Source organism: Erythrolamprus reginae, chromosome 2 (assembly GCF_031021105.1).
Source record: "Erythrolamprus reginae isolate rEryReg1 chromosome 2, rEryReg1.hap1, whole genome shotgun sequence".
NCBI lineage: Eukaryota > Metazoa > Chordata > Lepidosauria > Squamata > Dipsadidae > Erythrolamprus > Erythrolamprus reginae.
Window position 1 is genome coordinate 39,117,686 of NC_091951.1, and position 13,821 is coordinate 39,131,506.

The 13,821-nt window shown below is 45.4% G+C and overlaps 1 protein-coding gene across 1 annotated transcript in view; it reads right to left on the minus strand.

Moving 5' to 3' along the window:
* LOC139158374 (C-type lectin domain family 2 member D-like) overlaps positions 1-13,507 on the minus strand; it is a 28,994-nt gene extending 15,487 nt beyond the window's left edge. The window contains exons 1-2 of the mRNA XM_070735677.1: positions 13,404-13,507; positions 7,450-7,564 (exon numbers count right to left, since the gene is read on the minus strand). Coding sequence (XP_070591778.1) covers positions 7,450-7,564; positions 13,404-13,436 — 148 coding nt within the window. The 5' untranslated portion in view covers positions 13,437-13,507. The remainder of the gene's footprint in view (positions 1-7,449; positions 7,565-13,403) is intronic.
* Positions 13,508-13,821: the final 314 nt, after the last annotated feature.

Sequence of the window (13,821 nt, forward strand, 5' to 3'; positions counted from 1 at the left end):
CCAATAAACCTAAACCTAATAAACCTATATTATGCACAATAATCAAAGCTATTTTCAATTTTTTCATTTATAAACCATTAAATTTTCTCCTCTTATATAATTCTTCCATTTTACACTTTATGTCACCTGCTTGTATATTTGTGTGTGTGTGTGTGTGTGTGTGTGTGTGTATGTATATTTATTTATTTATTTATTTATTTATTATTTATTTATTAATTACTTGGATTTGTATGCCGCCCCTCTCCGAAGACTCGGGGCGGCTCACAACATGTAGAAACAAATCATAAGTAATCAAACAATTTAAAATTTTAAAGATTTAAAAAAAACCCATATACTAACAGACACACACACAAGCATACCATATATAAATTAAACGTGCCCAGGGGGAGATGTTTCAATTCCCCCATGCCTGACGGCAAAGGTGGGTTTTAAGAAGTTTACGGAAGGCAGGAAGAGTAGGGGCAGTTCTAATCTCCGGGGGGAGTTGGTTCCAGAGGGCCGGTGCCGCCACAGAGAAGGCTCTTCCCCTGGGGCCCGCCAATCGACATTGCTTAGTTGACGGGACCCGGAGAAGGCCCACTCTGTGGGACCTAATTGGTCGCTGGGATTCGTGCGGCAGGAGGCGGTCTCGGAGATATTCTGGTCCAGTGCCATGAAGGGCTTTAAAGGTCATAATCAACACTTTGAATTGTGACCGGAAACTGATCGGCAGCCAATGCAGACTGCGGAGTGATGGAGAAACATGGGCATACCTAGGTAAGCCCATGACTGCTCTCGCAGCTGCATTTTGCACGATCTGAAGTTTCCGAACACTTTTCAAAGGTAGCCCCATGTAGAGAGCATTACAGTAGTCGAACCTCGAGGTGATGAGGGCATGAGTGACTGTGAGCAATGAGTCCCGGTCCAGATAGGGCCGCAACTGGTGCACCAGGCGAACCTGGGCAAACGCCCCCCTCGCCACAGCTGAGAGATGTTGTTCTAATGTGAGCTGTGGATCGAGGAGGACGCCCAAGTTGCGGACCCTCTCTGAGGGGGTCAATAATTCCCCCCCCAGGGTAATGGACGGACAGATGGAGTTGTCCTTGGGAGGCAAAACCCACAGCCACTCCGTCTTATCCGGGTTGAGCTTGAGTCTGTTGACACCCATCCAGGCCCCAACAGCCTCCAGGCACCGGCACATCACTTCCACCGCTTCGTTGACTGGGCATGGGGTGGAGATGTAAAGCTGGGTATCATCCGCATATTGATGATACCTCACCCCATGTCCTTGGATGATCTCGCCCAGCGGTTTCATGTAGATGTTAAATAGCAGGGGGGAGAGCACCGACCCCTGAGGCACCCCACAAGGGAGAGACCTAGGAGTCGACCTCTGTCCCCCCACTAACACCGACTGCGACCGGCCAGAGAGGTAGGAGGAGAACCACTGAAGAACAGTGCCTCCCACTCCCAACCCCTCCAGCCGGTGCAGAAGGATACCATGGTCGATGGTATCGAAAGCCGCTGAGAGGTCAAGGAGCACCAGGAGAGAGGATAAACCCCTGTCCCGGGCCCGCCAGAGATCATCCATCAACGCGACCAAAGCAGTTTCCGTGCTGTAACCGGGCCTGAAACCCGACTGCTGGGGACCTAGATAATCGGCTTCTTCCAAGGACCGCTGGAGTTGGAGTGCCACCACCTTCTCAACAACCTTCCCCATAAAGGGAAGGTTGGAGACTGGACGGTAGTTATTAAGCACAGCTGGGTCCAGGGAGGGCTTCTTGAGGAGGGGGCGCACAAGCGCTTCTTTATAGAGTGATGGAAAAACTCCCCTCCCCAAGGAAGCGTTGGTAATCTCCTGGGCCCAGCTCCGTGTCATCTCCCTGCCGGCCGAAACCAACCAGGAGGGACACGGATCCAGTAAACAGGTGGCGGAACTCACAGCTCCAATGGCCTTGTCCACTTCATCAGGTGTCACCAGATCAAACTCTTCCCAGACAGGTGGACAAGTACGTGCCCCAGTCACCTCGACTGACTCGTTGTCAGTCGACTCTGTTTTACAATTGGAGTCGAGGTCGGCCCGAATCCGAGCGACTTTATCAGCGAAAAACGTGTTAAAGTCCTCGGCACTACTCTGCAAGGGCTCCCCAACTCCCCCCTGATTAAGAAGGGAGCGGGTCACCCTAAACAGAGCGGCCGGGCGGGATTCCGCTGATGCAATCAAGGCGGCATGGTACGCGCATCTTGCCGCCTTGAGCGCCACTTTGTAAGTCTTAATAAAAGCTCTTACAAGTGTTCGATCAGATTCAGACCTACTCTTCCTCCATCGCTTCTCTAGACGTCTCTTCTGGCGTTTCAACTCCCGGAGCTCCTCGTTGAACCATAGAGCTCTACGGGGTCTAGCGCCACGGAGAGGTCGCAAAGGTGCAATCCGGTCAAGAGCCTCTGCTGCAGCCTCGTTCCAGGCTTTCGCAAGAGACTCTGCCGAACTGTGGACAAGTGCCTCTGGAATAACCCCAAGCGCCGTCTGAAAGCCCTCTGGGTCCATCAGGCGTCTGGGGCGGAACATCTTAATTGGTTCCGCCTCCCTGCGGGGAAGGATTGGAGCCAGGAAGTCAAGCCGTAGTAGAAAATGGTCTGACCATGACAAAGGCACTGCTTCTAAGCCCCTTAGTCTCAGACCATTACTCAATTGCTCGGAAAGGAATACCATGTCGGGTGCGTGCCCCCCCTCATGAGTCGGACCCTGTACTACTTGAGTCAGGTCCATGGCTGTCATGGTGGCCATGAACTCCTGTGCCAACCCAGAGGTTTCGCCGAGTGACGGCAGGTTGAAGTCCCCCAAGACAATAAGTCTGGGGAACTCCACCGCCAACCCGGCTACCTCCTCGAGTAGCACAGGCAGGGCTTTTGACACGCAGCTGGGAGGCAGGTACGTGAGAAATAAGCCCACCTGAACCCCTAAGTCCAACTTCATTAAGAGTGACTCGCAACCCGCAATTTCCGGAGCAATGAGTCCACGTAGGCAAAGGCTCTCCCTGGCTATACTGTAATAGCCACTCCTCCCCCCCTTTCCTGGGGTCGAGGTTGATGCCATATCTGAAACCCAGCTGGGCAGATTTCAGAGAGAGGAACACCTCCCTCTGGGCCCAGCCAGGTTTCAGTAATACATGCCAGGTCGGCCTCCTCATCCAGGATCAGATCCCGGATGAGGAGAGCTTTATTTACCACCGACCTGGCATTAAGCAGCAGCAACCTGAGCCCAGGGCCAGAGTTACACTCATCACCAGTACCCAAGATTGGGCTCAAGGAGCCAGAACAAGGGATCGTTATTAAGCAACGGTCCATCGTTCCCCTGGAACGGCTAACTCCGCGGCCCCCGCCATATCTGCCTCTCCCCAGCAACACAGGAATATTCTGACCCTCTGTCACCCCGGAGATTAGTGCCCCCTCCCCTCCCGCCTCTCCGGCGTCAGGTGGGCCAAGTCTATCATTCATACTGCTTCCATTTATCACATTCATACCATAATCCCACCCGCCCCAACCATTGCATTCATACCAATCATTCGTCCCATATTTACCCCAATCATCCATTAATTACAAAACCCCCTAGTGATATTAAAATGAATTAAATTAATAATAATTAAAATACTAATAATATATATCACAATATAAAATAGGAATAAAAAGTTCATAGATTAATAGTTAATAATATAAAATCAGAGCTTAGCTATTAATTAAAGTTGGTAAAGTGCAAAGTTCTAAAGTGCTAAAAATAAAGGAAATAATTAAAAATCAACTATCCATCAAGCCAGCAATACTGACACCAGTTCTTAAAGGTGAGTTCTGGGGGGGGAAAAGAATTGATCAGGGGAAAAATGTTGTTGAGGGAGAAATCTTGGCATATTGTTGTTAAGTTTTTGGTGCCAGCCACTGCCACTGGCTGGCACTCTCAGGTCTTTCTCTGGGTTCTCAGTCACTTATATATATAATTATATATATATATAATATATATATATAATAATATTATACATATATAATATGTATTTTCATTGGTAAGCTCCCATGAAATTAAAATATTAAAATATTAATAAATCCAATTCATTAAGTATACTCAATTCTTTTCGTAATTTATAACTTTGTAAGAACAGAGAAAAGAAAGTGCTAATATCTTTTAGTAACTTCTAAATATTCTTACAAGTGTGCCTTTGTTTATACACTCAGCAAGGAGTGGCTCCGGCTCTTGCTCCTGGTTCTCCAATTCTTACAGCTTATGCACTCTAACTCTTATACTCCCCCCCCCCCCAACTAAAATAACCGCATCACAATAAAATAGCAAGGGTTACAATCAAATCAATGCAAGACATTAAAATTAAAGAAAGATGAATTATGTATTGCCCACAAGATCATATGCTGCAACGTCCTGCCTGTTGGCGACTACTTCAGCTTCAACCACAACAACACAAGAGCACACAACAGATTTAAACTTAATATTAACCGCTCCAAACTTGACTGTAAAAAATATGACTTCAGTAACCGAGTTGTCAAAGTATGGAACTCATTATCGGACTCCATAGTGTCATCCCCAAACCCCCAACACCTTACCCTTGGATTATCCATGGTTGACCTCTCCACATTCTTAAGAGGTCAGTAAGGGGCGAGTACAAGTGCACTAGAGTGCCTTCCGTTCCCTGTCCTATTGCTCTCCTATATCTCCTATACCTTTCTTCTATTCCTATATCTCTTCTTCTTTTCCTTCATTGATATGTTCTATTCCTATAACTTCTCTTCCATTCTTTCTTATATATATTTTACTATGAGTATATCCTCTATAACTATCATGTATTTTACTACCGTGTTTCCCCGATAGTAAGACCCCCCCCGATTGTAAGACATATGGGGGGTTTCAGGGGGGTCGGCTTATATAAGCCATACCCCGAAAGTAAGACATATGTCTTACTTTCGGGGAAACACGGGGGTATTGCGAGGGGGGGGCGATGACATTGCTTCCAAGCTCCCCGCGCGCCCCTCGCCTTCGCTCACTGCGGCGCCACCGACTCTTCCCCTGCCGAGGCTCAGCTGCAAGCGGCCAGCGAGGCCGATCGGCTCCGAGGCGAGCGGCCGGAGCTGCGCCCTCCTTCACCAGCCTCCTTTCCGGCAGCTCCCTGCGCGCCCCTCGCCTTCGCTCGCCGCAGCGCCACCGCCTCTTCCCCTGTCGAGGCTCAGCTGCAAGCGGCCAGCAAGGCCGATCGGCTCCGAGGCGAGTGGCCGGAGCTGCGCCCTCCTTCGCCCGCCTCCTTTCCGCTCGCCTCGGAGCCGATCGGCCTCGCTGGCCGCTTGCAGCTGAGCCTCGGAAGGGGAAGAGGCGGTGGCGCCGCGGCGAGCGAAGGCGAGGGGCGCGCAGGGAGCTGCTGGAAAGGAGGCGGGCGAAGGAGGGCACAGTGGCGGCCGTTCACCCTTTTTGACTGCCCATCCACCCCTTGGCCTGCCTTTAGCCAGCCAGCCGAGCGTCCGTGTCGCCGCGGAGTTGGCCTCCCCTGCCGAGAAACATTGCCGGGAGCGGCGAGGGGATGCTCCCCGCAACCCGCCGAACGTCGAGGTCGGCGCCCGCCTCCTTTCCGGCAGCTCCCCGCGCCCGAAGACGAGCGGCCCCGGTGCCCGGGACAATGTAAGACATACCCCCAAAGTAAGACACAGTGGGGCTTTTGGGGGTAAAAAGATAGTAAGACACTGCCTTACTATCGGGGAAACACGGTATGTGTATACCCACTAAAACCCTCATTGTGTATTGGACAAAATCAATCAATCAATAAATAAAACAAAACCATTCCATTCAGCTACCCAAGCAGGCCAGATGTTATCCATTCTCTTAGATGTTAGGGAATTGGTGATGTGAGTTCCCTTTAAGAACAAAGCCTGCCAATACATTACTGTCCGGGATGAAATTATTCTCAGATAATTTCGTGGCAGGCACAAGAAATCGGGCAAAGTTGATGTAAGTCCCAAATAAGTGGAAATAGTAGCTGTGGCAAACAAGAATAAGCCAGCTACAGTTGTAGTCCAGTTCCACAATACACATGTGCGGCAAATAAAAACCCCAATTAACATCATAGGAGTGATGTTTCCAATTAAATTCAGAGCACCCTCACTAACTGGGCTCCTACTATGGTCTGTTTCATATAGAAACATAGAAACATAGAAACATAGAAATCTGACGGCAGAAAAAGACCTCATGGTCCATCTAGTCTGCCCTTATACTATTTTCTGTATTTTATCTTAGGATGGATATATGTTTATCCCAGGCATGTTTAAATTCAGTTACTGTGGATTTACCAACCACATCTGCTGGAAGTTTGTTCCAAGGATCTACCACTCTTTCAGTAAAATAATATTTTCTCATGTTGCTTTTGATCTTTCCCCCAACTAACTGTCAGACTTTCTACTAAATCTGCACTTCTATTCTACTAGTTTTTCTCATTATTCCTATCACCCATTTCCTCCCATGTTGACTGTATGACTGTAACTTGTTGCGTATATCCTAAGATTTTTATTAATATTGCTTCTTCATTGCTTATTTGACCCCTATGACAATCATTAAGTGTTGTATCACATGATTCTTGACAAATGTATATTTTATTTTATGTACGTTGAGAGCACCAAGACAAATTCCTTGTGTGTCCAATCACACTTGGCCAATAAAAATTCTATTCTATTCTATTCTATTGTGTCCCCTTGTTCTTGTGTTCACTTTCCTATTAAAAACACTTCCCTCCTGGACCTTATTTAACCCTTTAATATATTTAAATGTTTCGATCATGTCCCCCCTTTTCCTTCTGTCCTCCAGACTATACAGATTGAGTTCATGAAGTCTTTCCTGATACGTTTTATGCTTAAGACCTTCCACCATTCTTGTAGCCCGTTTTTGGACCCGTTCAATTTTGTCAATATCTTTTTGTAGGTGAGGTCTCCAGAACTGAATATTTGTTGTTGTTAGTCACACCCAGGAAGGCCAACATGGCGATGAAGAAAGGGATGACTCAACAGTGAGTTTACAAATTCTTCTCTAGGCACGAGTCCTTGTTAGTAATCAGAGGTTTGGAGTATTCATCCAGTCATTTTAATATCTCTCAGTTATTCCCGGAAGCTGCGCCCTCTCTACATACACTGTCTCCATTCTCCAAGCTATTTTCCACAATTCTCCCAGCCCTTGGATGATGCACAAATCACTCTAATATCTCTTTAGCAATATTTGCCCTAACAGACCGGTCTCACTGGAAAAAAGCGCTTAATAACTCTGCGAGGTGGGCTGGGTTGAGAGAGAGAGAAAGCAAAAGGCCCAAATTCATCCAAGGAGCTTCTGTGGCTAAGGGAGGATTACAACCCGGGTCTCCCCATGGGGAAGAACAGAAATGGAGGCGGGGGGGGGACCTCGCTAAAATGAAAGTTTGCAATATTAGAGTTTGGATGACTTACCAATGCAAACTGCAAGAATAGCTAAAGACCCAGCAACAGCAGCAGCAGCAACAGCAAGAACAACACGACCACGGCAAGCAGAGGAAATCTTTCCCATGTTTGAATATCTCTGGTTCTGTAAATTAGAGCGGAGAGGAAAAAGTAAATCTTTAACCGACCAAGATGCCAATGACAGATTAAGAGGAAGCTATAATACTTGAATGGAGGAGGTCTATTTCCTTTCATTGCCTCTATTTCCGGAGGAGGAGTTAAAATCCCATCATCCACATTTCTTACAGAATTTTTGCGTCATAGTAGTTCCAGAATTCTTGCACCATAAATCACTTGGAGTTGCCTGGATAGTTTCCAGTCTGTATCATAATTTGAATCTTGACTTTCATGGTTCCAAGAAGCTTTGAGAATGCCTGTCTGTTCATAGTCTCTTCAGTGACTCTAATTCGTTTGCACTATTTGGCTTGGATGTTTTCAAGGACTAATTTCTAGGAACTTTGGAAACTCTTGAAGACTCAGTAACATAACCCGATCTTCCTTGTTATTCCTTGTCTTTGTTCACCTTTAACTATTTGCATATTAAAGTGTGCTTTTTGTGTTTTGGGCTCCTAAAATTTTTAGTAGGAGTCTCCACATTTAATTTCTAAAAACAAACCATGATTGTAAGTTTGTGTGTTTTGTGTAATTAATTGGGGCTTCAGTGCTGTGTCTGCACAGATGATTAGTGGACTGGAGGCTTAAACACAGACCAGGGCAAAGTGCGGCCCGGGGGCCGGATGCGGCCCGCCCACTGCCTGTGACCGGCCCACAGAGGTTGGAAGGAAGGAAGGAAGGAGAAATGGATGGAGGAAGGAAGGAAGGAAAGAAAGAAAGAAAGAGAAGGAGGGAGGAAAGAAGGAAGGAAGGAAGGAAGGAAGGAAGGAAGGAAGGAAGGAAGGAAGGATGGAAGGAAGGAAGGAAGGAAGGAAGGAAGGAAGGAAGGAAGGAAGGAAGGAGAAATGGAGGAAGGAAGGAAGGAAAAATTCTCTTTCCATGCTGAAATAAATTGAGTTGAAACATTCAAAGCTTAATAGACGTTTATTGTCCTAACAAAGTATCACTGCATCAGTGGTCAAGTACTCAAGAGTGCAGAATGAATAAAATGGCTCCGCGTCTCCTCTTTTATACTCTTACTTTTTCCCCGCTTGAACAAACTGACACTCAAATGAATTTCCCGCTCAATCCAACAACCAATCAAACACAAGCATTTAAATTCAAACTATTTACAACAAATAATGAATATTTAACACCCCTCCCCTCTTAGTTCGGGACACAGTCAGTCAGTTAACCATGTAATATAGTCCTCCAATCGACTGGGTCTGTGGGTCTCCCGCTCAGACCTGAGCAGATCAGTCGAGTCCAGGATTTCGTTGGATGAGGAGGTCGGTTCATCAGAGACTCTATGGGCTGTCCCCAAATTACCCATTGGGGCAGACCTTTGCGTTGAATCTGCTGACATGCCTCCGGGCTCCTCAACTGATATTCCCACAGTTCCGGAAGGTCTTCTCTGGTTGTGTAAGTACAGATCAAAGTCTACATTTCCGGGTTCCTTGTTTGTTTGCTGGTAAGACTGTTGGTTTGTGTTCCCTGTGGATTGTGAATAGGAACAGTCTTGGTTTGAGTTCGATAATTGTCTTTGTTGGAGGTTCACCGGTTCCAGGCACCTCCTCAAATGATCAATGTGCCGTTTCCAAGTACGGCCATCCTCCAACTTTACTGAATATGCTTTTGGAGTGATATGTCGTACAATAGTACCTCTTTCCCAATTCAAACCCCCATCAAAATTCTTTACAAATACATTTTGCTCCACACTCAATATTCTTTCTGGGGTGACCTGTATTACTTTATTAGTTTTGCAATATAATGGATGCAATCGGTCTAATGGGGATCTCAGTTTTCTACCCATCATTAATTCAGCTGGACTTTTGTTGGTTACTGAATTTGGGGTGATAGGCTGTGTTAACAAAAATTGATCTAGGCGCTCCTGAATTTCCCCAGGTGCTGATCTTTTCAAAGCTTCCTTTGCTACCCTTATGTACCTCTCTGAAAGTCCATTTGCCCATGGGGAGTGGGGTGAAATAAGTGCATGCCTAATACCCAATTGGTCTAAAAATAGTTCCATTTGTCTAGAAGTGAACTGTGGCCCATTATCTGAGACCAAAGCATCCGGGCACCCATGCGTTGCGAATAAACGGCGTAATGCTCTTATAGTAGCATTGGTGGTAGTACTTCCCATTACAATAATATCTAACCATTTAGAATATGCATCCACTATAATTAAAAAGGAATGTGATTCAATTGGTCCTGCAAAATCTATATGAATCCTTGACCAGGGGCCACTTGGGGTTTCCCACTTTGCAGAGGTGGTTTTAGGGGGGTTATGTCTGGATTCTTGGCATGGGTTACATATAGCCACCCACTTCTCTATGTCTGCGTCTAAACCTGGCCACCATAAGTGACCCCTGGCCAGGATTTTCAGAGCTATTTCCTCGGAAATAATCCCGGCTTGAACATCCTGTTGCTCTGGAGACGTTACGAGCAGGAAAACGAGATGAACGATAGTTTCTCGGCTGCCAAGATGATTATTGTTGCCCGATGGATCGTTGGTTTGGAGGGAAGTCTTCGGGCAAATTAGCCCTGCAAGCTTCAGCTATGTGCCCTCGGCGATCACAGCGGCGGCAGATCGCTTCTCTGAAGGGGCAGAAAGAGCGTTGGTTGTTCTCTTTGCATCCCGGGTATGGGGTCCATTGGCGAAATGCGCGTTGCTGTCTGGTTGGGGTTGCTCTGAGTTGGAGGCATGTGTCTTCTGCCTCATATTGATGTGGTAAAGGCTCTTCGATATCTACGGTTGCTGTTGGAGATTCTATCTTGCAGATAGTAGTGATTTTGTTGCTTTGTCTTAGTTCTGCTGCAGCGGCTTCCGAAACCTCCACAGTTTGCGCAGTCTTTATTACTAATTGGAGGGACGGTTTGTCTTCAGAGAGGAGTTTATTTCACACGGATACATTCTTCATTCCAAAAATTAAGGCATCAATGAGTCTAGCCTCTGGATTATCGAATTTGCACTTTGATAATACTGTGCGCAATCGTGTCACGAATTGATTGATGGATTCTCTCTCGGCTTGTGCCATTTGGGAGAATTGATGTCTGTATACAATGGCCGGTTTAGTCAGCTTAAAATGGTCAGCCAATTTGGATGTTAATGTGGCCCACGAAACGGAGTTCTCTGGGAGAGGGTCAGTGAGGGTCTGGGCTAAATCGTAAATTTGAGTCCCACAGTAATTCAGAAAAATAGCCCTTTTCCGCCCACTGTCTCTCACAGAAGTGAGAGGGGGAGGGAATGTGAGAGAAAAAGAGAAAATTAGAAAATGGTGGAGGGAAAGAACAAGGGAGAGGGAAACAAAACAAAGGGAAAAGGGAGAGGGAAGAGAGGTGGGAAGCAGGGAGGGAAGGAAGGAGAAATGGAGGGAAAAGGAAGGAAGGAAGGAAGGAAGGAATAAGAAATGGAGGGAACAAGGAAGGAAGGATGAAATGAATGGAGGGGCAGAGGAAGGAAGGACTTTTGGGGGGGGTGTAAATTTTTTTTAATTTTTCTTTCAACATACATTCAAACAATACAATGTACCATCTAATTTTCCCTGAATAAAATGCGGTATTTTGTCAGTAACTAATATCAATCATCAAAAAAGTTGCAAAAGTTTTTTTCCAATGTTGTCATCCAGGTACATACTTTTCTTTTAATTAAATTCCCTCCTTAATGTTCCTGCAAAAAGTACAACACCAATTATATTTCTAACTTATTAATTATGCCAAAGTGCTTCCTTCTTTCTTTATATATTTTTCTATAAACATTTTAATACATTTTTCTATAAACCAAGAAAACCTTGTATAGCCAACCAGATGTTAACAAAAGAAAATTAAAAACAAAACATAAACATATATGAATTTCAGACTTCTTCCCCCCCTCTAAATAGTACATTCCCATTTTGTTTTTTATGTTAAAATAAGGTATGTGCAGTGTGCATAGAAATTTGTTCATAGTTTTTTTTATAGTCCGGCCCTCCAACAGTCTGATGGACAGTGAACTGGCCCTCTGTGTAAAAAGTTTGGGGACCCCTGGCATAGGGTATTCGGTTGTGAATGGAGGAGTGGTGGGCTCTTCTAGTAAAGTATCTCTTGACATTTTCTAGAGTGTTTATGTCCGAAATGCGGTGTGGGTTCTAGACAGATGAGCTGTATTCAAGGATTGGTCTGGCAAAAGTTTTGTATGCTCTGGTTAGTAGTGTGAGATTACCAGAGCAGAAGCTACGTAGGCTTAAGTTAACAACACTTGAAGCCTTTTGGATGATGTTGTTGCACTTAGATCATTTGATATGAGTATTCCAAGGTCTTTTATGGAGTGAGAGTTGTCTGTAAGGTCTTGTTTATTCAGCTTGTATTTGGTGTTCTGATTCTTTTTGCCAATGTGTAGGACAGAACATTTTTTGATTGAGATGTGGAGTTGCCAGATGTTTGACCATTTAGACACAAAGTCAAGGTCTTTTTGGAGAGTAGCTGTGTTATTGCTGGTGTTGAAAATTTTACATCATCGGAGAAGAGAATGCAGTTGCTTGTAATGTGATCACAAAGGTCATTTATATAGAGTATGAAGAGTGTTGGTCGAAGTACACTGCCTTGGGGTATGCCGCTCTTAACCAGAACAGGATTAGATGTGGCGCTCCCTATTTTGACAGCTTGTTGTCTGTTTGATAGAAACGCAGTTATCCAACTATGGAGGGATCCTAAGATGCCATAGGATTTGAATTTTAGAAGTAGTTTGTCATGAACCAATCAGTCGAAGACTTTACAAAAGTCAATGTAAATTGCATCTATTGATTTGCCCTGATCAAGATGTGTAGTCCATATGTTTTTGCAGTGAAGGAGTTGCAGGTTGCAAGATAATTTTTTTCTGAAACCAAATTGTTTGTTAGAGAGTAGGTTAGTTTCTAGGTGAAGGGTAATTGATTGGTTTATGATTGATTCCATGACTTTGCATGTGACACAGCATAGTGAGATTGGTTAATTTTCAACTAGACTGGGATCTCAATTTTTGAAGATGGGGATGACTTGTTATCCCCAAAGATGGGGATGGGGATGACCTGGTATCCCCAAATATGGGAGGAAGCAACTTTGCTCCCCTTTTGCCTCTCAGCCCCATGCAGAGGCCATTCCAAGGCAGATAAATCGTTTTACAGTCAATAAACTATAATTTACACGATTACATATTTTTGCTCATAAGTGAAAAGGAAGGGAGCTTGTTATAGGTCAAAATAGATCTATAGATCTGTTATAGTTCAAAATATATCTATAACAGGCTCCCTTCCTTTTCACTTAACAGCAAAAATATGTAAACACACACGCACACACACATATATAGGAAAGAGTTGAAAAAAAGGAAAGGGAATGGATGATGGGTGTTAGAATAGTATAGAATTGTTCTTTCTTTCTTTTTACTATAATTATTAAATTACACAATAGTGATAAGATGAATTGTTTAGAACTTGATATACATAATTAATATAATTATTGGGTCAAACATTTTGTGTTTCTTTATATAATACGTATGAATATGAATAGATAATTGTTGTGTCCAGTAAACAGTTAAGTTTGGTTACCCGCCCCTTATTCCTTGGGCGGGAAAATGCACATACTACATTGGTTGGCTCAGCCTGGCAGCTAGGATATAAATACCGGTAGCTGTCAGGCATGGCCATGTTGTTGTTCTTACCGTTAGCTCTATTCCAGTTACCGTTATATATTCTTCTTGTGCAATAATAAACCTTTCTGATTGTTTCCGGCCTACGCTGTTTCATTTAAGACGAATGCAACAAATTGGCGACGAAGTGACTTACCCACGGGTGAATCAAGGTAAAAGAAAATCTTACTCCTTGTCCGTTGCACCCCTTGCCACCTCGCATTCGGGCCGTCGCAGCCACGTCAGGCCAGCATTCTGAGGATTACCCCTGCCTCCTTCCAAGGCCGCTACCCAGACGGGGTTTCCCTGTTCTTCGAGGCCGCCGCCCATGCCGGGCATTCCCTGATATATATACTGTATTACTTTTTCCTCTTCTTTTTCTGCTGCCGACTGCCGTGCACGCCGCCGAGCCCATCAGCTGCTTGGCGGCCCAGGAAAAAAAAAGCCGCCGCCACCGCTGCATTCCTGGAGGCCACCCGACCGCCACCAACGCCGCCAAGCGTTGCCAGCTGCTCGGCAGCTCTCTGGGCACTTTCCGTCACCCTTTCGCCGCTGCCCGAACACAGAAGACGCCGCCGAGCGTTCCCAGCTGCTCAGCGGCTCTCCGG